General features: G+C 34.1%; 1 protein-coding gene across 3 annotated transcripts in view; it reads left to right on the top strand.

Annotated features, from left to right (window-relative positions):
- The window catches only part of LOC114329801 (H(+)/Cl(-) exchange transporter 5), a 100,447-nt gene that overhangs the window by 25,785 nt on the left and 47,614 nt on the right, over nucleotides 1-27,048 (top strand). For all 3 annotated transcript variants that reach the window (XM_050662455.1, XM_050662456.1, XM_050662454.1), the window contains 7 exons: nucleotides 1,810-1,954; nucleotides 10,915-10,941; nucleotides 13,642-13,732; nucleotides 16,365-16,614; nucleotides 18,551-18,712; nucleotides 22,294-22,441; nucleotides 22,549-22,688. In XM_050662455.1, the coding sequence (XP_050518412.1) occupies nucleotides 1,810-1,954; nucleotides 10,915-10,941; nucleotides 13,642-13,732; nucleotides 16,365-16,614; nucleotides 18,551-18,712; nucleotides 22,294-22,441; nucleotides 22,549-22,688 (963 nt within the window). The remainder of the gene's footprint in view (nucleotides 1-1,809; nucleotides 1,955-10,914; nucleotides 10,942-13,641; nucleotides 13,733-16,364; nucleotides 16,615-18,550; nucleotides 18,713-22,293; nucleotides 22,442-22,548; nucleotides 22,689-27,048) is intronic.

Below are 27,048 nucleotides of genomic sequence, written 5' to 3'. Positions count from 1 at the left end.
AATGGTGTACGCGTTAGGTCTCTGGATCTCGTAGAACTAGAGTTATAGCCAATGAAAAATAGATTCATATTCACCAAATTTCAAATAGAAAATTTCGACGTGAAATATCGAAAAAATTAAGCACTTTTTGGGGAAAATCCATTTTAACTTTTTTAAAGTGTTTAAAAAAATCTTTATTTTTGTTTTTACAAAAAGTTTCTAGCATTAAATTTAAGCAAGCTACGCTCAAAATAAAGTAAAGTTGTTTTTGCAAAAAAAAAATCGGGAAGACCAACCCCTAATTAGCAACTTAAATGAAATTAATCGTTACCGCTCCACAAATTATTTTACTTATGTTGTGTTTATATGATCTGTAAGTTTCATCGATTCAAAGTGCTTATTTTTGAAAAAATTTGGTTTCAAAGTAAAATTTTTAAAAATTTAAATGTTGAAAAATATGCTTTTTTTCAAAATAACTTAAAAAATTGTTAGAGATACCAAAAATCTCGTAAAACAAAAAAAGTCAGATTTGCTTTTCTGAATATCATGTATTTTTTGTTTTTCTGTTAGACAAAAATTGATTAAGATTTGGTGTTTCTAAATTTGCATACGTTCGTGATCAGTGACTCGTTCAACCCCTTTTAACTACAGCCCTTTCAATAGTAAGGACTTTGAACCGATGAAACTTACAGATCATATAAACAATATATACACGAGTCAAGAAACTTGTGAAGTCGTAACGATTAAGTTCATTTAAGATACTAATTAGGGGATGATTTTCTCGATTTTTTTACCAAAACCAAAAGGGACTAACTTTATTTTGAGCGTAACTTGTTTAATTTTAATAGGAATTTTTTTTATAAAACAAAACTGAAGCTTTTTTTAAACACTTTAAATAAGTTGTAATGAGTTTTCCCCGAAATGTGCTTCATTTTTGGTTATTTCACGTTAAAGTATTCCATTTGGAATTTGACGAATATGAACCTATTTTTCATTAGCTATAACTCTGCTTCTACTAGGTGTAGATACGTTATGTATACACCATTTTTTTAAAATTTTTACAGGCTATATTTTTGCTAAAACAAAATACTTACTATTTGAGTTATTTACGAAAAACCGTCTAAAAGCGTGGTTATTTTGTTGAAAAAATGAACATATTCACTGCCAAATAACCCGAAAAGTATTGATTTAGTGAAAAAACTCTATAGAACAAAAGTTCCTTAAAATTAGCCAGTTTATCCATTTCCTGACTTTCTTTGGACGAATATTTTTTCACCCCCAAGAGGGGGTGAAAACCACCCCCAGGGCAAAAGCACATATCGGCACAATATCACTTTTTTTCTTTGACTTGTTAGCTATTTGTATGCCAAATTTCATGTCAATCCAAGCGGTTCTTTAAAATTTACAGGTTTTGCAATATTTTACCGTTAAAGAACGGACTAATATACTTTATTGTTGGGTTAGGATAATTCATACTTCGAGTTTCTCATATTTTATAATCGATGTAATTAATTGACGTACGTTAGTTATAACGAGGACATTCCTTGTATAAATAATCAAAAAACTACTTTGACGATCAAAGGATCTGTGTTATGTCTGCACCCTCCTTTGATATAAACCGCGCCCTTATTCTCCGTGACCGATATCGGGTATCGATCACGTTACGTTAGACAAGCTGCCTTGCGCATCCGCCCGCTCTTACATCTTCATATTCCCATTCACCTGCCACATTTATCTGTTCATCGCTTTCTTTGCAGCTTCAATTAAAAAACCAATAGCATAAAAATTAGGCCGATATGCGAATTATTTTCTGTTCGTTCTTGTCCACAGCACGCTAACGGCCACAATCGAGCTACGTTCGTGGCATCCCCCGATGAGGATATGGTGGACATTCAAACATCTGGATCCGTGGGGGGCGGAGACCTGCATCGCACCACAAGATTGGGGGACGAAGACGATGACGGAGTATCGCACTGTAAGTAGTCTGATTGGTTTTTGGAATTTTGTATTAAACTATCTTAACAAAAATATGTTATTCAAAATTGACTTTTTAAATTTATGCACAAATGTTTTGATTTAGAAATTTATGCAGGTCATAATATATTATTACTTATTAATACCCGTTAAGAACTAGGGCATTCTTATGAAATACAATCATAAGATTAACTAATAGGGAACTTGCATAAAATTTTAAATTCGAAAAAAATGTTACAAATCACAACAGAACATAATTTAAAACATGTATCAAAGATAAAAAAAGTTTTGTTTGTCTTTCGTTTGGCCCCTAAAGACGATTAAAAATTCAAATTATACCAGCCAGCCCAAAACGCGTTGTGGCGTCATCCGGTTATATGTTTACATTCTGTACCAACAAAGTAAACAAAATTGTATATAATGTTAAATTAGACATTATAAACGTCAGTAAAAAATACAGTTATGTGACGTCACAAGTGTTTTTGATCGTTTGAACTATTCATATAAAACTTGTACTTTTACAAAATGGTTTTATTTTCTATAGTAAACCTTCGTTCCTTTCCTTCAAAAACTGGTATATATTATTACAATGACACACGATAAATATCATTAGAATAGAAATATTTTTTTCTTATTCCGCGCCGATGAGCTGGCCAAATACCCAAGTAGATGGAGAAGAACAAAAGAGGTAGAAGAAGAATATTCCTAAATATAACCATAATCATAACTATACAGTGATGAGCGTACTAATAACCGGAAAAATAGCGCAAAAGATGGAAAACGTATTAAGTTGTGAGATAAATAAGAAATGAAACTAGTCGAGCTGGGAAATTTTGCGATATTAATCTATAAATTTACATTATATTGATTGTTTCCCACCTTTACACGTATCGGACGAGTTTGGCAACAACCACTGTCACCGTGACAGTTTTAGTTGACATATTCCTCTGATACGTCTAAAGGTAGGAAACAATCAATATGATGTAAATTTATTGGTTAATATCGCTAAATTTCCTAGCTCGACTAGTTTCATTTCTTTTTATCTCACAACTTAATACGTTTTCCATCTTTTGCGCTATTTTGCCGGTTATTAGCACGCTCATCACTGTATAATAAAACTATGTGACGTCACGGGTCGTTTGAACTATTTTATACCGCAGAAGACTTTAAATTTGTATTTCTAAGATATTACGAGTTTTTGAAGCGTGAAATTTTGGAAATCTCATTTTTAAACAAAACTGAACATTGTTCTGTAATAAAAAAAATGTTCAAGTTCCCTATTACAATTATTTTAAACACAACTCAAACTTCAGTATATACAAACATTTTTAACTACTGTTAAGGATCTGATGAACAATATTTTCTCCATTCTCTTCTGTTTTTTGCTTTACTTTTCCAGGTCCTTACCTTCACATGTTTAAGGTCTTCCTCCACTTATCAATCCACCTCGTTCTGGGTGCACCTCTTCTTCTGGGGCCGATTAATTTTCTGGTCATAACTAGTTTAGGCATTCTGGTCGCTGCCATTCTTTCTACATATCTCAACCATCTGATCATTTGAGACTTGGTGAACGTGGTGATGGTTCGTTGTACAAAGCCATTAATTCGTTGTTGGTTTTTCTCTCCCACCCGTCTTTTGTCTTCCTTCCAGAGTATCTTCTGCCTCTTCCTTCTTATTTGATGTCCATGTCTTGCAGACATACGTTACTGTGGATCAAATTACTGATTTCTATATGCGGAGTTTGCCTTGCAATTTATTTATTTAGCGTATGGCTATATCACAGTTTTTGTATACAAATAAAGATAACAATACATTATAAATAATAATAAATTTTTTAAAATAAAAATGTGTACCATTTTTATTCGGTTGCAATGCGAAGGCAAACCAATCTTACTTTTTAATTAGAATACGGAGTGCAGTCCAGTTCCTTTAACCGCGATTTTCTGCTCTTATTGGAGCTTCATCAGAAGAAACTTAGGCACTGTTCTCCATACTCCAACTAAATTGCATCGAGAGGTTTTCCCACACATCCTCTCGATGCAATTTAGTTGGAGTATGGAGAACAGTGCCTAAGTTTCTTCTGATGAAGCTCCAATAAGAGCAGAAAATCGCGGTTAAAGGAACTGGACTGCACTCCGTATTCTAATTAAAAAGTAAGATTGGTTTGCCTTCGCATTGCAACCGAATAAAAAATGGTACACATTTTTATTTTATTTTTCGTATTACTCCGTAGAGTAACCAGGTGCATTTTTCAGTTGGAACTTTGCCGGCTGCAGACGGGGGATGTGAATTGCAAGGTGTAGAATTCCTTCCCTTTCGTCTTCACTGCAGCATCCATATGACTTGCAAATTATAGAAGTCTTGGAGGTGTTACCATGAAAATGTACCAATAAGTTTTCAATTTAAAAATCTTTTAGTGATTTTTAATATTTTTCAATATTATTAATTTACTATTAGAATTGAAAACTTGCTTCGTCTTTCAATTGCCAGATGGCGCTTGCCACCTATTATCATCACTTTGGTTGCGATGTGTGGGAAAACCTCTCGATCCAATTTAGTTGGAGTATGGAGAACAGTGCCTAAGTTTCTTCTGATGAAGCTCCAATAAGAGCAGAAAATCGCGGTTAAAGGAACTGGACTGCACTCCGTATTCTAATTAAAAAGTAAGATTGGTTTGCCTTCGCATTGCAACCGAATAAAAATGGTACACATTTTTATTTTATTTTTCGTATTACTCCGTAGAGTAACCAGGTGCATTTTTCAGTTGGAACTTTGCCGGCTGCAGACGGGGGATGTGAATTGCAAGGTGTAGAATTCCTTCCCTTTTGTCTTCACTGCAGCATCCATATGACTTGCAAATTATAGAAGTCTTGGAGGTGTTACCATGAAAATGTACCAATAAGTTTTCAATTTAAAAATCTTTTAGTGATTTTTAATATTTTTCAATATTATTAATTTACTATTAGAATTGAAAACTTGCTTCGTCTTTCAATTGCCAGATGGCGCTTGCCACCTATTATCATCACTTTGGTTGCGATGTGTGGGAAAACCTCTCGATCCAATTTAGTTGGAGTATGGAGAACAGTGCCTAAGTTTCTTCTGATGAAGCTCCAATAAGAGCAGAAAATCGCGGTTAAAGGAACTGGACTGCACTCCGTATTCTAATTAAAAAGTAAGATTGGTTTGCCTTCGCATTGCAACCGAATAAAAATGGTACACATTTTTATTTTATTTTTCGTATTACTCCGTAGAGTAACTTAGTGCATTTTTCAGTTGGAACTTTGCCGGCTGCAGACGGGGGATGTGAATTGCAAGGTGTAGAATTCCTTCCCTTTCGTCTTCACTGCAGCATCCATATGACTTGCAAATTATAGAAGTCTTGGAGGTGTTACCATGAAAATGTACCAATAAGTTTTCAATTTAAAAATCTTTTAGTGGTTTTTAATATTTTTCAATATTATTAATTTACTATTAGGATTGAAAACTTGCTTCGTCTCTTAATAAATTTTTTATAAACGAAAATTTAGTTGCGAAATATATTCAATTGACTCATTGGTCGCCACTAAAAAATCTGACCGATTGCCACTGTACGCTCTGATGGGGCATTCCTCCACCAAATGCTTAATCGTTTGTCTCTCAGCACTGCAATCGCAATTTGGAGAATGGTATTTTTCCCCATCTAAAAAGTGAATCAGAGCACCTACCTCAGTTGGTTCTAATTCTGTTAAGTGTCGCCCAGATCCGTCTTGATTGATTGAAACCCTCTGGCTTGCTTGTAATACATGGCATATTCCGGATGTCAGGTGGAGCATTTTTCTCCCAATCTTCTTGCCAACGGTCGGTTATTTCGAAATACCTTTCAATTAGTATCCCTACAGAATCCAGAGGGTTTTTTCTTGACCGAAGCCTACTTATGTCTCTGTCGTTAATACCAACGTGAGAGCGGAGCACAGGATCGGCCTTAATTTTTCTATACTCCCTGACAAGGGCATGTTCTCGACGGATCTGTGAGGGGGCTATGTGGCTTAGTGCTGATAGCCAATACGTTGGCGTGGCCTTGATTGTACCTGATATAATACGCAAAGCCTGGTTTAGTTGGGCATCAACACGTTTGGTGTGTGGGCTGTTGAGTCATACCGGTGCACAGTACTCTGCAACGGGATACATGAGTCCCAGCGCTGTCGACCTAAGTGTAGTCGCTGAGGAACCCCATGTGGTACCGCATAACTTTTGTAGAATATTGTTGCGTGTTCTAAGTTTTGCAGTCGTCTTTGTAAGATGTTCTTTAAAGCTTAGCGTTCTATAGAGGGTCACACCTAGATATTTTGGGTATTTAGTATGATTGAGGAGTCTGTCTTCAAAGTGGATTTTTAATCGATAATTAGCCAATCTGTTGTTTAAATGAAAGCTTGATACTTCCGTCTTGGAGGTATTGAGCTGTAATCTCCAGTGACGAAAATATCTCCCGAGGGTAACAAGGTCGTTTGTTAATATTTGCTCAGTAGTTTCCAATTCTTCATGGCTCGTAGCAAGTGCCCAGTCATCTTCATACCCGAACTTCTTTGATGTGGTTTCAGGCATGTCTGCTATATAAAGGCTAAAGAGTAGAGGGGCCAGCACCGATCCTTGCGGAAGACCATTATTCAGTTTCATTTGGGTACTGGTCTTATCGCCCATGATGACTTGAAAACTTCTATTGCATGTTCCCACTGAGTAGGTGCATAAACCTGACAACGACTACGGAGCTTACGCGATCTCGCCACCGCCCGCACCGCGGCCGCAACATCCCTCGTCAACAAGCCTGCTTTGAAGTGACAAATAAACGTTCCATATAAAAGCTTCTTCTAGGAGAGTATATATTCTTTGGTAGAACATTAAGTAGTTATAATAATAATTATTGCGTCGCATCGAGCCTACTAGGCCCGTGGCTTGATTGACGATTCTCCTCCATTCCTTCTTGTCCATTGCTTTCGTCCTTATGTGCCCTAACCATTTTAGTCGTTAGGTTCTTATCTCCCAGAGGCGGCTCTAGCCCATGAAGCGCTTGTGTGCAGTCGATGCTCTGACGCCCTTTGGTAGACGCGCAGTCAAAATGGAATAGTCGAATAGGTACCTACCTAGTCCTAGTACTAGTACATAGAGTATTAAAGGGTATTAGGTACGCTTATATTGTAAACAAAAATGCAGATGTAAATAGTCAATAGTCAATATTAAATGATGTCGGGAGCCAATAGGTATTCACGACGTCAGAACAACCTACCCAAAAGAGCCCCGCAGACTGCAGACTTTTTATCGGCCAATAGTTTGGTCGGCTTCTTAATCAGTACAGAGAGGAATGCATATGTGCCGATTCAGTATCGGCCGATAAAAAATTTGATGGACTTCCCGATTGCCTTAAAACTAATTTGTCGGCCAAATATCGGCCGACAGTTTATTCAGTGTGAGTTAACTAGGACTTGCGCACACACGACGATTGTTTATCGGTCGATAGTTCAATTCTCTCCTAGTTTTGATGTCCAAAACTTGTGCCGTGCGAATATTTTTTGAATATTTTGCAAAAAAAGGGCATCGTCTAATTCACAATCGTTAATTGTAGAAACCTGCATGGCCCAATTAGCATGACTAGTTCATTGAAGGTGACTACGATCATCAGATAAAAGGCGAACAACTTTTTTGGGTAATCAAGCAATTTAGAATACATTGTGTATAATTTTCCACTAAATAATTTGTCACTGAAAATTCATCATCAGCATCATCAACAGCTATTCCATCCATCACCAGAAGGAAGCCTTCCTTAGATGTATACATTCATTTCTGTTTGTTGTTTTTTGCATCCATTCGTGACCAGCCATTCACTTGATGTCATCAGTCCATCTTGTTTGAGGTCTGCCTTTACGTATTTTGCTAGTCCTTGGTCGCCATTTAAGAATTTTCCATGCTTGTTTTCCATTCTTCTTATGTTCCATTTTAACATGACAATCTTCTGGATCACGTCTGTCACTCTTAACCGTCGCGTCGTCTTATTTCTTTCACTGTAAATTGGATACACTCAGTACTCTCGGAATCTCTTCTTGGATTTCCTCCTTCGTTGTATGAGAGCGATAATAACATTTCTGGATAATTTTTCATTGTGCGACTACCGACTACTAACTTCAACAGTCAAATAAGAACTTTAGTACTAAATCGTGCGAGAATAGTCCGTCGGCTGTTGATAGTGTGCGCCCAGTGGCAGTTTTAGCCCGGGGCAGGGGGGCAGCTGCCCCTAAGTTTTTACAGGACTTGTGTACTATAATCTTCGTTAAAAAGGCACATTTCGAAGCGTTCGTCAAATTTAGTAAATGCGGTATCTAATAGGTAATAGTAAATGTTTACTTTAAAATGTATTTTCGCGTCAGTTACTGATTCATCTTCCGCCTCCTATTTAAAAAATTTTCATATTTGATTTTGAAACAAAGTAAAGGACCCGCTCTTTGGTGCTCGGCGCCCCTAACATCACGGCGCCCGTGTGCACTGCACACCCTGCACAATAGGTAAAGCCGCCTCTGTTATCTCCCCTAGTATGCTGGGCTCTTCATATCATGTCAGTTATTCATTTCGATTTGAAGTATCGAAGTAAGTAAAGTATTTATAGTCCATCAGGAGTGTGCTGAAGACCTTGCCGAAGACTTCCTCCTCCTTTATCCGGGCTTTAGACCGGCAACAGTATTGTTAAGCTAGTCGGTTCACCCAACAGGAATGCTTTCTGAGTTATTGAATCGACATTGAATCATTTTTTAAAATACTTCTGTAGGATTGTTGTTTTTTTTTTCAACGAAAATGTAATTGCGGCTATTTACATTTTTACATATACGTGAATTAATCTGTTCCGTACCTCGTAGCTAGATTAGATAACCAACCACAGTTCCATACAATTATAATAATTGTTGGGTATTAGCAGCTTTCCGTTATCTATTCTGTTGTTACCTGATATCTACTTTATTTGAGTTTGTAACAAAAAAGAGAAACATTTTTATCAAACAATGTGTTTGGACATTTTTCTTATTTGGATTATATTATCGAAATATCATTTAAACACTTAAATAAGCAAAAATGATATAGGTACATTACTTACATTTTTTATAAGGAAATAAAACTAGATTATGTAAGAGAATAATAAAATAATTACAACACGAACAATATAACAAGCATACACATAATACATATATATCGTCTGTGGTTTTTTAATAAGAAATTATGTTCAGTACTATAGAAAAAATTATTATATTCAGGACTATCTATTATATATGAGAGAAATATTTTTGAATGTTTCTTAAAATGTCAAACATACTCAAAAATAAATATCTAAGCATTTCAATTAGACAATATGAAAATTGTTGAGTTTACTCCTATAAAAGACATATTTCCATGCATATATGCATATGTTGTCGTTATATGGTTCGTTTGAATCATCTCAGAAGAATGCAAGAATGAAGTTCATTCGTTGCAATACTAAGAACCCTATAAGACTCTCTTGATCGACCTGAATGCTGAAGTGGACTGACGGTGATCTGCTTGGACTGTGTGTGTGAATGGGTTGCCCCTTGACTTGACCGTGATTTGACCGATCGTACCGTGACTGTTGGTCTTAATCAACCTTAACGACGTTCTACACCTTCGGCAAAGAATTAAGGATTTGCATGAAATTTTAGTATGTTATAGTTTACTTCAAAAAACTAAGACTTGATTTTTAAAAAAAAATTTTACCGTGCCGTTTAATTACTATTAAGGGTCAAAGTTAAGTTTTAACATGGGCTCTTATGGGAATTCTTAAAAAGTTAATAACTTTTGACCCAAATTTACGATTTTTAATTATTTGTGCTTAAATTAAAGCTTTTTTTGTAAGGAATAACATATTAAAAAATGAGGATTGTTTACCGTACCATTTATTTTTAATTTATTTATTATAATTAATTCCGTAATTTATTCCGTAATTTCCGTAATTTATTATAATTTATTTTTATAAAGTATTCAATACTGAAACATATGATTTGAGTATTCTGCTATAAATGCATTGTTACCCACTTTCCGCTTGCATATAAGTTTCCCCCCCTTTCCTCTGAGAGGCATACCCCGCAACGGAGGTGTAGAACGTCGTTAAACCATATTTTTAAGGAAAAAAGATGCGTATACGGATGGGGTAAACTTCTCCATGGGCGACATCCTAACAAAGTCAGGCAAGACTATGTCGATAAGACAGCGTCGAACTATTGGTTGACATCAGCAAAGATGTTTTCCGAAACAAAGGGTTTCCTACTTGCCATTCAAAATAGATTTCAACAGTGCAAGATAGCTCTTAACGGAAGATTTTAGTGGAATCCTATGTTATATGAATTGACAGTAGAAATACTAGAAATGTTTCACATTGTATATCTGTATAAGAGTTTTTGTTAAGAAGTTCAGTTAACATAACCATCTTTTAGTGTTTTCTCCGTTCTCTGAAGCTTTTTCATGACAATATTTTTATAGATACATTGGTACATTGTGTAGCTTTTTTATTTTGTTTTTTTTTAATTATTTTACTGTGTTTTTTTTATATATATTTTAATTTGTGCGAAACACTTTTTTTTACTTCTTTTTATAAAAATAAAATTGTAGAATGTACTTATGTTATAAGAAATTTATGACTATGAATCTGCAATCAATCAGAAACAAGTCTGGCTAATTGGCTCTGCCAAAGCCATTTTTCAAAAAAAAATGACAATATTTTTTAACCTCTATTCCATTTTTAGCAATTATTAATAAAAATGCTTTATAAACATGATAATCCATGATACGTAATGACAGTAATGACACTTCTGACTAGTATCTATTACAGTAACGAGCCGATTATAGCTCAAATTAGCTGTACAAACAGTGTTTACCTATGTCTTAACGATTACCTATCTATTCCATTTAAAAATAAAATATTTTTTACATTTTCAGACTCTGTGGCATACGCAGGATCACATGGTAAGTGTAGTTTGACTAGTTTCGTGTTGGTTATTAAGTGCTGGGGGTCACTATTAAAGACTCAAATTTATGTATTCATGTGACCATTGGTATTCGTTAATGAATAAAATACGTAAATATTTTTGTATTTGATTAATATACATACAATTCCTATATTCCATACATTCCTCTTCTACCGTTAGGTGTCGGGGGAGGTGCTCCTAGCTTTTGATGAATTTTCTCCATTCTTTTTTATTCTTTACCATTTGTGTATGTCACTTATTTTGTAATATCTCTACTATATCGCTGTTTCACTTTTTTATTGTCGTGCTTCTTCTGTTTTTCCTTATTCGTTTAGCTTCCCACATTCGTTTCACTTGTCTGTTACTGTCTATTCGTGTTATGTGACCAAACCATGCTAAATTTTTCTTCTTTATTATGCCAAATAACGGTTTAATTTTAAGCCTGTTTCGTATTTCTTCATTTTTGAGTTTGCCTTTCTTGTCCCTATCGTTCTTCTGAGCGATTTCATCTCTACTGCTTGTATCCTACTCTGGTGGCTTCTGTTTAAAATCCAGTTTTTTGCTCCGTATGTCAACGTTGAACTATACAGGGTGTCCTGAAAAGATTGGTCATAAATTATACCACACATTCTGGGGTCAAAAATAGTCCGATAAAAAAAGTTACAGCCCTTTAAAGTTACAAAATGAAAATCGATTTTTTTCAATATATTGAAAACTATTAGAGATTTTTTATTGAAAATGGACATGGGGCATTCTTATGGCAGGAGCATCTTAAGACAAAATTATAGTGAAATTTGTCCACCCCATAAAAAATTTATGGATGTTTGTTCTCTTAAACCCCCAAACTTTTGTGTACGTTCCAATTAATTCATTATTGTGGTTCCATTAGTTAAACACAACGTTTCTAAAACTTTTTTGCCTCTTGGTATTTTTTAGATAAGCCAGTGTTTATCGGGATGCGGCTTCTTTTTAAATATGTTTACATAAAATTTTTAAGGGGGTTTTGTTCCTTTAAACCCCCCAAATGTTTGTGTACGTTCCAATTAAACTATTATTGTGGTACCGTACCATTAGGTAAGCACAGTGTTTTTAAAACTTTTTTGCCTCTTAGTATTTTTTTGATAAGTCACCTTTTATCGAGATGTGGCTTCTTTTTCAAAATATACCTAATAATGTAAATTATAAATAAATTTTCAGATTATTAACAGCTCTCTATAATCGTACTTAACCATATACAAAAATGTGGTGGATTCGACAAATATTCCAAATATTTCGATAAACACTGGCTTATCGAAATAGTACTAAGAGACAAAAAAGTTTTAAAAATATTGTGTTTACCTAATAGTGCAACAATAATAATTTAATTGGAACGTACACAAAAGTTTGGGGGGGTTTAAGGGAACAAAACCTCATAAAATTTTTATGGGGTGCACAAATTTCACTTTATTTTTTTTTTAAGATGTTGCTACTATAAGAATGCCACATGTTCAGTTTCAATAAAAAATCTGTTAAGAGTTTTCGATATATGAAAAAAATCGATTTTCAGTTTGTAACTTCAAAGGGCTGTAACTTTTTTTTGTGTGCACTATTGTATATAGGTAAGTGAGATTCAATCAACCTATTTTTGACTCCAGAATCTGTGGTATAATTTATGACCAATCTTTTCGGGACACCCTGTATATTGTTTCATATATTGTCATTTTCGTTTTCCTTGACATTTCTTTGTTGTTGAGGAATCCTCTATATTTAAGTCCAGAATAGTTTTCCGGTACTCTCTAGTCTGTTGTTGAGATCGTCCTCGATTCTTCCTGTTATTTATTACAGTTCCCAGATATTTATATAATATATATAATAACACAATAAACATATTATGTTTATTTGATTTATTTTTTGTTAATCTATTACCACTTCCATGTTTGTCATCCGTGTCTATTTTCCTTGTTATTTTTATTTTCTGTGTCTTCTCTTTATTTACATTCAGGTTGTATTTTTTTGCTTCTGAGTTCCATTTTTCTAAATTGTGCTTCAGTTTTCTTGCTGTTTCGGTGAATAATACTATGTCATCTGCAAATACGCATATCTCTGCATTTTTATCATTTGCATTCTATACTCCCATACAGTATTTGTTAGAGGTTTTCTTACTTTCTCTCACTCTCTCATGTATTATATCTAACGTGCTATGTACTAAGAGTATAAGTCATAAAATAGATTTTTCGGGATTCTCCTATATTTTGAATTATATAATTAATAAGGTATTACCAAAGTAGAAAGTAAAATAGTTAATTACTAATTTAATAATAATATTTCGTCACCATTTTGATATTTACATGTAATAGTTATTTCATCAGTGGTAAAAAAGACTTTGAAAAGTCCTAATAAAAAATTTTCATTTTTGACTTATACTCTTAATACATAGCATTCTAGATATTTATAAAAAGTAGGTACTGGGCTTAAACTACCTCCTTGTCTAATTGATTGCGTTGTTTCAAATGGTTGCGATTGCATATTTTGTGTTCTTATGGTATTTATTTAGTTGCTTCTATCAGGTCTTTGCTCACATCAGGCTCTTCCACAGATGCACATATCCGTCTCGAAATCATGTCAGTATTTTTTATATATTATTGATAATAACTTTTGGAATATTTTGCTATTGATTATTTGTTCGTTTCATATTTAATTGTCCTAAAAATATTTTTAGAATCAGCTGATATTCCTGGAATTGGACAGTATGAAGATTTTCACACAATCGATTGGCAACGGGATATTGCAAGAGATCGTATGAGACATAGGTGAGTAGGAAAAAAAAACAGCAAAAAGGGGGATAAACAATTAAAATAACTTAGTGGAGTAGGGTAGGGATAATATACACCCACCGGCACAAAATTCCGCCACCCAAAATTTTTGATTAAGTTTAATTTATAACTTTATTATTTATGCTCCGATTTTCAAGATTCTTGCACCGGTTTGTAGGTACATGTATTGTTATCGTTTGGTATTATTCCGACAACAAAAAAATTTTGCTTGCATGGCATTATACAGGGGTGAACGGAAGCGTTGTATTTTCTCCCAACTTTAAAAAGTTCTGTGGAAAAATTGAAGGGCTGATTTTGTTTCATAGTCCTGTCATATTATCTTGGGGGCATCACTAAAATTTTGTTTTTTGAATTTTCCGAATATCACTTTTCTTGTAAGAGCTGAACCATTTTTTGTAAATAAAAACACTGATTGACTCATAAAATAGAGGTTGGATTGATAAGATTAGAATGGCCCGCATGCAGCCCAGATCTCAATCCTATTGAACATTTATGGGACGAATTAAAAAAAGCTATTCGCCGTCATCCTAGGCCTCCAGAAAATTTGGTACAGTTATATGGCCCTGGTAGAGGAATATCGGACTATTCCCCAGGCAAGGATGACACATCTTTATTCGTTGCTAAACAGATTGCGAGCAGTCGTTGTTGCAAGAGGTGGACATATCCTCTATTGAATTGTTTTTTTTTGTTGTTAATTTTGTTTTGTTTTGTTAATTTTAGTGCGTTTGATCTTTTTAATTAAATAAACCTTCAAAGCAGTGTTTTTATTTACAGCTCTTACAAGAAAAGAGATATTCGAATAATTCAAAAAACAAAACCTTAGTGATACCTCCAGGATAATACAAAAGGAGTATGAAACAAAATCAGGCCTCCAATTTTTCCACAGAATATTTTAAAGTTAGGAGAAAATTCAATGCTTCCATTCACCCCGTTATAATGCCATCTAAGCAAAATTTTTTATTACCGGAATAATGACAAACGACATCAATACATGTACCATGTACCTACAAAATAATGCAAGAATTTTGAAAATCGGAGTACAAATAATACAGTTATAGATCGTCAAACTTAATCAAAAATTTTGGGTGGCTGAATTTTGTGCCGGTGAGTGTATATAAACAATCGTTTTCTTATATATGACTAGTTTGATTGATTTATGAGTTAAGGGGTGGGGGGGGGGGGGTTAAATTACATAAACATATTCAGTACAATTCAAAAAATTTCAAGGCAAAATATTGAAAAATAAACAAAACAAAAAATTCAAAAAGATTTGATTAGCTTATGACTATGAGTTTATCGAGGTAACGCTGTTGAGTTGTTTTCAGTTGTAACGATTTTTGAGTTTTTGGTGTCACTCAGAAGTAAAAATAACGAAATTTTTTGTAAAAAATGGGTGAAAGTCAACATATTTATTATTATTAAATAAAAAATAAGCATAAAACAAAAAATATCTCGACATCGTTACCTCACGAAATGTCTAAAGAAAATCTATTCAAAATTTCAGGTGGATCGGTCATGTAGTTTTTGAGTTATAATGTCAACCGCCTTTGAAAAAACCAGTTTTGAGAAAAACGCGTCCAAAGTTTTAACAACTTTTATTTTCAATTTCTTTTTTGTCGTAAAGTGATGCACAGCGGAATATGTTTTTGAATCGCGGTGTAATTTACAAAAGAGAAGAGGAACAGCTGTTGAACGTTTCTCACTACGCTCAAGCGCGCTGGCGTGAACCTGCTGCAAAGCGAGTCGAAGGTAAAGATATTTAACATGCTGTATTTCCTGTAATTTTTCTCCGATCCATCTGAAATTTTCAGAGAGTATTATTGAAGTTATGTACTTTCATTTAAAATAGTAAAAAAAATCAAAATTTTCAAACTATATCCCTTAGTAACGAAAATATCGATCTTTTTTGCGGTAAAGATACATTTAAAAGCAAAGGACTAATGGTACAGAGGCGTAGTTAGGTATTATTAATAAAGAAATTTCTTCTTGTGCCACTCCTATTGGAGATTGGAAATCATCAAGGCTATCCTTGTTTACAGCTAAGGGTTCATTAGTGGTGCAGCCAAACCACTTTCTCAAATTCTGCAACCATGACATTCTTCTACGGCCAGATTCCGTTTTCCTTCTATTTTTCCTTGCATTATATTTTCAAGTAATGCATATTTATGTCCTCCCATCAGGTGACCCAAATATTCGAGTTTTCTTCGTTTTACCGTTAACAAAATTTTTGAATATTTTCCAATCCTTCGTATTACTTCAAGGTTTGTGCCTCTTTCAACCCAACTTATCTTCAGCATTCGACGGTAGCACCATATCTCGATTTTCAATATTTTTTATGTTGTTCTGTTTGAGAGTCCAGGCCTCTACACCGTATAATAGCTTGTTAAATACGTAGCCTCTTAGCATTCTTAATCGTAGAGAAATGCTTATATCTCTGTTGCAGAAGAATTTTCTCATCTTTATGAAGGTGGCCTGGCAATTTCGATACGTCTTTTTATTCCATTGTTAGAAGAAAAATATATTAGAGCCCTATTAGGAAAGACATATGCTTTGGCGATATGATATAAATGCTGTAACAATACTAATACTGTACGAATTTTATTTTTAGGTATATAGTTAAAAAGAAACAAGACTCGCTATGGAATCTCTTAGAGGGCGCTCACGACGCGTGGTCGGGTTGGCTGTGTGTATTACTAGTAGGTTTATTCACCGGCGCAGTCGCTGGCGTTATCGACATCGGTGCCAGTTGGATGACCGACTTGAAATTCGGCATTTGCCCTCAGGCTTTCTGGTTGAACCAAGTCCAATGCTGTTGGTCGTCTAACGAGACTAGTTTCGAAGCGGAAAATTGTTCGCAGGTAAGTCTAGAGTTGGTTGAAACCCTAGTAGTGTCGCAGAAGTGCTAGAGTAGTAATCAAAAAGTGGTGGTTATTGGAAATTGACAATAGAAAGTACTAATAAGATACTAAATTTTCATTACTTTACTTTGTATCCTTTTCAAATAATTAAATCTTGTCCATCCAAAAAAAAAGCGGTCTGAATGACCATGCCAGTTGCATGCAGAAGATCGCGTTCAGTGCAAGGTTTCTCCAATACAAGACAACTAAGTAGATGTGTTGAATCTTGTACCGCTCTACATTTACACAGTTGATTTTACACTTGTACATTTCGACTCGCAGACGATTGAGATTCCTCCACATAAGGTAAGGAATATGGTTACCAGACAAATGACCTCTCAAAGATGGCGAAGAACAGCTTCTTTACATTTGGAAAGACGAGTTCTTTCTGGCGTATCTTGCAGATGTGTTGACCTGGCCAGAAAGAGTAGAACGGGTCGGTTGGGTCTCAAACATCCAGTGATAATTTTTGCTGCCTCATTGATAGCTAAATCTACATGTCAAGCGTGCGCTGATGCTTCCCTTACTGTCCAGGCATTTTCGGCAGTAGAAATACAGAGTGCAAGAGTTAACTTGTACTCTGTATTTAATATGTGCTCAGAAGAGATGTTTAAAGAGGTTCTAGAAGACATCAATGAAGGCATATCAATTAACTGAACAGTACTGAATAATCTCAGGTATGAAGACGATAAAATCCTCCTTGCGGACAGCAAATTTTGGTTGATCGTACTACGCAGTACTGCGAGAGGTGCGGATTGGCTCTGAACATAAAAAAATCGTGATCGTCATTAAGAACAAAAAGAACAACATTGAAGACGAAACAATCTACGTTAAAGGAAAAGCTTTAGAGAAAGTACCCAGATACAATTATTTGGAATTTTGGTCGTCCTGGTTTAAAAACAGACCATAGTATCACATTATTATATTTGTTTGATGTTGTTTTATCTCGTTTTGAAGATTGTGCTATGTTTAATATTTGAATGAATAACTTTTTCATGCATTTGAAAATCAAAATGTCTTCAAATCACGCAAGACTCATTTGCCACAAAAATAATGATCTCGCGACAGAAAAATAACTTGTTTTCGGTGTCGAACAATCTTTTAAAAAGCAGTGAAGGTTTGTTAAACTTGAATTTTCGATTATATATTATATTTAATGGGAATTAATCACAATTTAAACCACAATAGATCTCTAAAAAAAATAAATACTTCCACCTTTGTTTTTGAAGGGCGAACGACGACAAAAATGTTTACTTAACTCTCAGATGGTCTAAGCGGGAATTGATAGTACTGAGACAATCCCAATACCATCTGACTGGCCAACAAGTTGACAATATAGTACAATGCACACGATGCCTTGTGTATCAAATTGTTATGAAAACAAAACCTTCTTTTAGAGTCTTCTTCTTCTTCATTTAATGCCGACTCCACTAATGACTAAAAGAGTCTGTATGTTTAACCCGGTCCAGTCGAGAATGTTTTTCAGTCAGATATTTGTTGTCTACTTGGACCCCTTTTTCCTTCAATTTTACCCTTCATAATCACCTGAAACAACTTGGCTTATCATTTCTAAGTATGTGCCTCAAATATTATGCTGTTTTCTCCTTGGCGGTCAAAAGTTCTCTGTCTCTTCCCATTCTGTGAAACATCATTTCGTTCAGAATATGATCGGTTCAATATTCTTAACGCTAAAGCCACATCTCAAAAGCTTCCAGCATTCTCATTAAGTCAACATTAATCCAGTCCAAGCTTCGACACCATAAAGAAAAATAGAGTGGATATAACATTTTCAAAAAGGCTTAGAGTCTTCAAATATAAGAATTGTAATTTTAATTAATTAACAATCAAATTTTGTATATATTTAGTTATATATTTTTTATATGTCTATTTATTTTAGTGGCAGACTTGGTCGGAAATATTGGGCCAAAGCAGAGATGGAGCAGGAGCTTATATCATTTCTTATTTATTTTATATACTATGGGCCCTCCTATTTGCCTCTTTATCAGCTTCCTTAGTGCGCATGTTCGCACCTTACGCATGCGGCTCTGGTATTCCAGAGGTAAGTAATTTAACAATTCATAGATATTCAACAACAAATTAATAAACTTCAAATTGAAGTGAAAACTTCTGTTTTAATTCATATTTATATTTAATTAAAAATTAAATTAAAAAATTCAAATGAATTACAATGGTTCATTTTATTCAGTACAAACGTTAAGTATTTTCCTACAATGTTAAAAAAAGGAACGATCACACTTACCTTATGGGCAGGATAACTCAGGTGGTAGGATGTCTGACTTCCACGCAGGTAGGCCGGTGATCGAATATCAGTGCCGCGCCGGCGAGGACAACTAGACATTTTTAAAAATGTCTATAGGTCCCAGGTCGACTCAGCCTGAATAAAATGAGTACCTCGGGTAAAACCAGGGGTAACAATAGGCGGTTGAAGTGCAGCACTGGACCTTCTACCTTCCTTGTATACCGTAGGCCGTAGAGATAGCAGACGGCCCTGCTATAATCCCAAAGCCGCGTTAGCCATATACTGGAGACTATTTTTATTAAAATTTATTAGAATTGTGTTTTTGCTGTCCAAGAGAAAGGAAGACTGCCTGAGAAATTAAACATACACAGTTGTTACATACTGGCTGTCTTTATTATTAGCCAAAATATAAATTTAATAATTGGATATATTAATTTACATCTTATAAACTGAAATATCCATTACAGTTTGATATCTTTTATTAATTTGGTGTTACAAAAAAAAAACGCAGGTGATAAAAATCAAAAAAATACGGGGCATACCTCTGGTGTTATATATAAACAACAATGGTGATAAAACATACAAAATAATTACGGGCACATACCCCATTCAGCAATAACTATAGCTGCACTAGGTACATATGGAAGAAGATAAAAGTACTAACAGGTACATTTTTTGTACCTGGTGAATTTTTATATGTTAAAACCTACGATCCCGGCGCATGCGCATTATAACTTTGTTCTAATTGGATGTTCAAATGACATGTCAAAAATTATCCAATATGGCAGCTGTAGCGCAGCTGTGGTTTGGACGGTTGACGGTTTGGTTATGTATGGTTGTTGCGTTTTAAAATTTGTGGGAAGAGAAACAACAAAGGTTAGTTAATAGTTATACTGCCTTTTTAAATAGTTTTCATATTATATTTTTGAAGTTATACTTCAAAATGTTTTAATTTATGTATGTATCAGTCCAGAAAAGGTGTGGAAAGAATATATTGGTGTTTTTAAATATATTTTTCTACAAACGTGTTAAAAATGCAATTTTTAGGACTCCATAGGAGCGTTAAAAATGCTACTTTAAGGCACTAGTGCTTTAAAAATTTTAAGGCACTGCAGTTAAAAGTGAATTGTCAAATTGTGAAACGTCAAAATATTTATATTTCATTTATTAACATTAATATTAATAATACAACTTGCGCAATTTGAAAAAGGTGGTTTAAAAGGTTTTTTATTATAATTTTGTGTCTTTGGATTTGTCTTCCTTGGGCGTAAAATAATAAAACATCTATTTTTATATTTCACTTGTCACCGTGATAATGCGCATGCGCATTATAACTGTGTTCTGATTGGATGTTCAAATGACATGTCAAAAATTATCCAATATGGCAGCTGTAGCGCAGTTGTGGTTTGGACGGTTGACGGTTTGTTTATGTATGGTTGTTGCGTTTTAAAATTTGTGGGAAGAGAAACAACAAAGGTTAGTTAATAGTTATACTGCCTTTTTAAATAGTTTTCATATTATATTTTTGAAGTTATACTTCAAAATGTTTTAATTTATGTATATATTAGTCCAGAAAAGGTGTGGAAAGAATATATTAGTGTTTTTAAATATATTTTTCTACAAACGTGTTAAAATGCAATTTTTAGGACTCCATAGGAGCGTCAAAAATGCTACTTTAAGGCACTAGTGCTTTAACATTTTTAAGGCACTGCAGTTAAAAGTGAATTGTCAAATTGTGAAACGTCAAAATATTTATATTTCATTTATTAACATTAATATTAATAATACAACTTGCGCAATTTGAAAAAGGTGGTTTAAAAGTTTTTTATTATAATTTTGTGTCTTTGGATTTGTCTTCCTTGGGCGTAAAATAATAAAACATCTATTTTTATATTTCATACGGCATACGGCTTGATGGGCTTGTGGGTAGAGCATTAGACCAGAGATCAAAAAATCGCGAGATTGCGGGTTCAAATCCCGGACGATTCATATTTTTTTCTTTTTTTTTTAATATTTGGCATTGTTAACTTTTGGTTCATTGTTGGTAATTATTGTTAATTTTTTGTATTGTAACTGTTAAGTAGGTATATTTATTTCGTTGAAATTATATTATAATAGAAGTATAACTTCTTACGTGCGTACAAAGTACACACACATTCTTTTTTTTGTATTTTTCACCATACCAGAATATTCACCGCAGTAATTATCTGGTGAAGAAGATAAAAAAAGGCCTAGACAAAATAGACCTAGACAAAAAAAGGCCCCTAGACAACCAATGAACATATTTAGAAGACCATATGAGTTTGAAATCTAATAAGACACAGGGCCTAATTTGTTACAATTCTAACACCAGATTGTACACTGTATACTTCTTGCACTGATATGTAATAGTACCAATAATTGTAATTATTAATACTTTATATATCATATACTGACTACAACAGTTAACATCAGATTAGTACTGGTCCATTCGAACACCTTTGTGACACCTTCTGTGTTTTATTACCTATTGTTAAACCTAACATCTAAAACTTAACCTAGGGCAACTGTATTTTGACACGTTCATTTATTTTTAGCTTTGTTCAGTTTCTAAGGGCCTGATGATGGCGTACAAATTGTGAACGCCGAAACCGGTCGCCCACAAACTGTAGTTAATAAAACCCTCAAAAAGATTATGAGCATTAGACTCCTTATTACCTAACAAAAAAAAATAACTTACTGTGAATTTATTTATTTCACCCTACTTGCTTCGACTGTAGACCTTGCGGGTTCCTTTAATAGAGGATCTGCTTCCATCGAACAAATTTATGAATTATGTACTACATAAACGGGTGGAAGTGTTGCGGTAACATTAGTAGGTTTCTCAACAATAAAAAACACAAAAAAACTTATACTTTCTCTGGCTTACTCCCATCTCTGGCCGACGAACGAGGACAGAAATTTTTACTTGACTTTTAATGAACTAAACTGTAATTTAATGATACTGAGGGGGACAACCCCCAGTAGGTACCTGGCGAAAAAGACAGACTATCGGCTTGTTCAAAAGCTCAACCGGTATACCGGTAGTGAATTCAATTCTCACGCATGGATGATTCTTCGGCGGTAAAAATTCCTCCAGCTAAGAATGTTCCACTTAGAGGGTGATTCTCACACCAGTCTTAATAATTGAAAACTTTGATATTAGTTTGTGTAAATGAACAATCGAATGTGTATTCAGTTCCAAGAGACATTAGGTGTTTTTCGCCTAAACATTAGAAACATTATACAGGACGAAATTTGCAATACGTGAATTAAAATTTATAAAGTTGTTTGGATCCTTACAATGTAGCAGTTTTATTATACGCTCGAGCCAAATCTAAATGCATCCTTTCCTATTTTAGATAAAAACTATTCTAAGTGGATTTATCATAAGAGGCTATCTTGGAAAATGGACTCTTATCATTAAATGCGTCGGTTTGATCCTGTCAGTATCTGCTGGTCTCAGTTTAGGAAAAGAGGGACCCATGGTGCACATAGCATGCGCAATTGGTAAGTACTCAGTAATTTTTCTCTTGAATTTTCTTTTGCATATGGAAATGGAATTATGAAGGATTCCTGTATGTTTTTATGTAGTGGCTAAGGTTGTACCATTGTAGGTAACATTCTCTCATATCTTTTTCCAAAGTATGGAAGGAATGAGGCGAAGAAGAGAGAAATCTTGTCAGCTTCTGCAGCGGCTGGCGTGTCCGTAGCCTTTGGAGCTCCAATTGGAGGAGTTTTGTTCAGTTTAGAAGAGGTAAATACAATCTATATTTATATTATTTTTATTATAAAACTATTTAATTATTTATGGCTATAATCATTATTTCAATAATAGTATGGTATAACTAGACCCAAACCCAGAACTCCAAAATGAAAGTTATCCTCCTACACCAAATTGTTCTATATGATCCACATAATGTTCGGAAAAAAGTCACACCATTTTGAGCGTCGGGTTGTGGGGGGGGGGGGAGAGGGGGAGAAATCGGTAAATCCTTAGTTTTTTACGTTTTCCGTCAATATTTCTAAAACTATGCGGTTTAGCATGATCAACCTTCTATACAAAAATGTTCTACATTAAATTTCAAATAAAAAGGCCCTATGCATAACACAAAATGAACGGTTCTAAAGTTACGGAGGTAGTATAGTATAATTGGTCCAAAAAAGGCCTATCCCAAACATCCAAAGTAGAAGTTTTGCTCCAATACCAAATTGTTCTATATGGTCAACATATTGTTCAGTAAAAAGCTACACCATTTTGAGCGTCCGGTTTGGGGGGAGATGGGGTAGAAGTCGGTAAATTAGTAGTTTTTTTAGGTTTTTCGCCAATATTTCTAAAACTATGCCTTAGCGTAACTAATGTTCTATACAAAAATGTTCTACATAAAATTTAAAACAAAAAAAGTTCTAAACATAATTGTTATAAAATCAACGGTTCCAGGGTTACGGAGGGTGAAAAGTGGAGGTTTTCGATAATTTTTATATTTTTTGGGCAATTTATAATATTATTACTGATGAAAAGAAATTTTCTTTAACAGGATGGTGTTTTGTAAATGAAATTTGCCATTTCAGTGGCCGATGGTATGTTAGTTATAAGCCCTTGAAGAAACGTCAACCTCACCACCAAAAATCATCATCAATTGCCCAAAAAATATAAAAAGTATCGAAAACCTCTACTTTTCACCCTCCGTAACTCTGGAACCGTTGATTTTATAACAATTATGTATAGGACCTTTTTTGTTTTAAATTTTATGTAGAAAATTTTTGTATAGAACATTGTTTACGCTAAAGCATGGTTTTAGAAATATTGACGAAAATCGTAAAAAACTACTAATTTACCGTCTTCTTCCCCATCTCCCCCCCCCCCAAACCTGACGCTCAAAATGGTGTAACTTTTTACTGAACAATATGTGGACCATATAGAACAATTTGGTGTTGGAGGAAAACTTTTACTTTGGATGTCTGGGTTCGGCCTTTTTTTGGACCAATTATACTATACTACCTCCGTAACTTTGGAACCGTTCATTTTAGAAGGATTATGCATAGGGCTTTTTTTATTTCAAATTTAATATAGAACATTTTTGTATAGAAGGTTGGTAATGCTAAACCGCATGGTTTTAGAAATATTGGAGAAAAACGTAAAAAAGTACGAATTTACCGATTTCTTCCCCCTCTCCCCCCAAACCCGACGCCCAAAATGGTGTGACTTTTTTCTGAACATTATGTGGACCATATAGAACAATTTGGTGTTGGAGGATAACTTTCACTTTGAATGTCTGGGTTATGCCATCTTTTGGATCAATTGTATCATACTAAAGTCACATTCTTCGAGGTAATCAGTATGCGAATAGCTGGGTACAAAATACGAGACAATTAATAAAAAACAATTACAATCCCTGCTAAACAAATTATTCCCGGGTCCCGCTTACCTTTGACTTTACCTTGCAAGACGAACTGCAGCAGGGAGTAACGGTGCTGATTTTTCATAACGTCTCCCAGATACTGCAATTTTATGCGTTTGATGGTAAACACAATCTCCGGTTCCTTCTTCATTCTTCCTAGAACTTCCTTGTTCGTGATTCTTGCTGTCCGTGATATCCTCAGCATTCTTCTATAAAGCCACATCTCAAATGGCGCAAGTTTTTTAATGGCGGTGTCTGTCAGAGAAAATATAACATCTTAAATGTCTCATTTTTGTATCTAGGGATATGTTGTGGCTTTTAAAGATGCGCTCATTTACTAAACGCAACACCAAGTCACTTACTGTCACTTGCTGTTGCGTTTAGTAAATTTCAATTTCTGACATATCATCGACTTATTTCGTATACTTTAAATGATGACACACGGGTAAAGATTCGCGGACTCAACTGTATAATAGTTCCCAGATAATAATACTGCCTTATGCGCTTTATCTGCGTTCCATTAATGTATAGACTAGCTCCGTTTATATTCTCCTTGCTGATAATCATTTGTTTCGTTTTTTGGGTATTAACGTTTAGTCCATACTGTTGACTGTACTCGTTGATTCTGTCCATTAGCCTCTGAAGTCCCTCTCTGAATAAAAATGGAATTTTTATTTTATTTTTGTATTGGTCGTTACTTCTTTGAGTAACTAGGTCCATTTTCTGTTGGAATTTACCAGCTGAACAGACGGGGTCGTGAATTGTAAGTTTTTTGAATTCCCTCTTGTCTTCTTCGCTTCAGCATCCATCTGGCTTGCAAATTTTAGAAGCCTTGGAGGTGTTACCAAGAAAATGGACCAATAAGTTTTCAGTTTAAAAATCTTTTAGTAATATTTTAATATTTTTAAATATAATTAATATTGCTATTAGGATTGAAAACTACTTCATCTCCCTCTAAACTATCTGCTATTACCATGGTGTCGCCGGCATATCTAATATTGTTTACTCTTTCTCAATTTAGAAGGACGCCTTCGTATACTCCGTATAGAGCCTTGTTAAAAATTCTCTCTTGAGTACATATTAAATCGCCGCCGCCTACGAAAAGTATAACTCAGAAAAATGCCGTTAAGAGTATAACTTTCAACGAACGCCGCGAAAAGTATTATTTTCGATTTTATGATCGTGAAAATTATAATACCTAATAAAATGTTAGCGAAACTAATTATTTTTTGAGGAGTATCAGCAAAAAACATCATTTTGTTTGTGGGTCCACGAAAATTATAATTACTAAAAGTTCTCATTGAAAATAATTATTCTTCGATCAATAACGTTGAAAAAAATTATTTCTAATTCTGTATTCATGAAGATTATAACTCCTAATAATTCGCGGTGAAAAGTATGATCCTGAATGAATGGGAGTGAAAATAGTATATTGTACAACAAGAGAGAAAAAAGACATATTTCTCACGAGCGCAGAAGTTTGTTCAAATATCAAATCAAGCGAGAGAGAAATATGTCATTTTCTCTCGTGTTGTACACTGTACTTTTTCTATGGATGCGTTTTTGTCAAGAGTTCAAATTTCAAAATTATATAATTTAGGTGCTTTTAGCTATATTATATGCCTTAATTGAAATAAAATACATATATACACATAGGTATTTAATATTCTTAATATGTATATACTTTATTTATTTAAAATTATAATTCACAGTTGAGTAGTCTTAAAAGGTAATTTTTGATAAGTTTTGACAAGTTTGAACACATTTTATTTGACAAAAATAATTGTGTTTGTATTGTGCATGTTACCATGGAAATGGCGATCCTATGTATGTAAACCGGCGGTGAACCCGTAAGAAAAAATATTTCTCACTGCAATGGCCGACTTTTCTCACTGCCTGAGAAATTGTTCGTTTTGAATGCATGAAACTAGTGAGAGAAGTTGCAGATTGCATAGCATCCATAGAAAAATATTTTTTCTGTTCTATACTTTCAAAGACCATAACTTCTAATACGGTGCGGTGAAAAAGTTCACAATAATTACCTGTAAAAAGAATTATCATTGATTATGTTTCCACGAAAATTAATATAACTAAAAGTTTCTCGGCCAAAATAATTACGCTTCGATGAATGACAGCAAAAAAAAATAATTTCTACTTCTATGTTTGCGAAGATTATGAATCCTAATCATGCGCGGCGAAAAGAATAATCCTAAATAAGCGACGGCAAATTTTATTTTTGTAACTACTCTACTGGAAAATAATTTTGGTTTAATGTAAATCTTCGATGAGTTATTTTTTCCGCAAGAACAGAAATGTTAATGTATATTCGTCGTCATCTATTAAAAACTAGATGTTTTCGTCATAAATATTTTGGGAGTTCTGATTTTCGTGGATGTACAGATAAAAGGAATTATTTTTTGTTGTTCCTGGTATAAAAATAATTCTTTTCGTCGCAAATATTTTTAAATTTATAATCTTCTTGAACATGTAAATAGCAATAATTTTTTTTCCGATATCTGTAGAAAAGTAATTGTTTTCCCTACAACCTTTGGAAAATTATACTATTCGTTGGTACATTAACAAAATTATTTTTTTTGTGGTCACTTATTGAAAAATGATTCCTTCGCTGTAAATCTTCCAGGTATTATTTTTTTCTGCGTGAACAGAAAGGGGAATAATTGTTTTCGTCGGCATATATTAAGAACGAAATCTTTT

This window comes from Diabrotica virgifera, chromosome 9 (genome assembly GCF_917563875.1).
Source record: "Diabrotica virgifera virgifera chromosome 9, PGI_DIABVI_V3a".
NCBI lineage: Eukaryota > Metazoa > Arthropoda > Insecta > Coleoptera > Chrysomelidae > Diabrotica > Diabrotica virgifera.
Note: the sequence above shows the minus strand (reverse complement) of the source record. Positions and strands in the feature narration are given on the sequence as shown.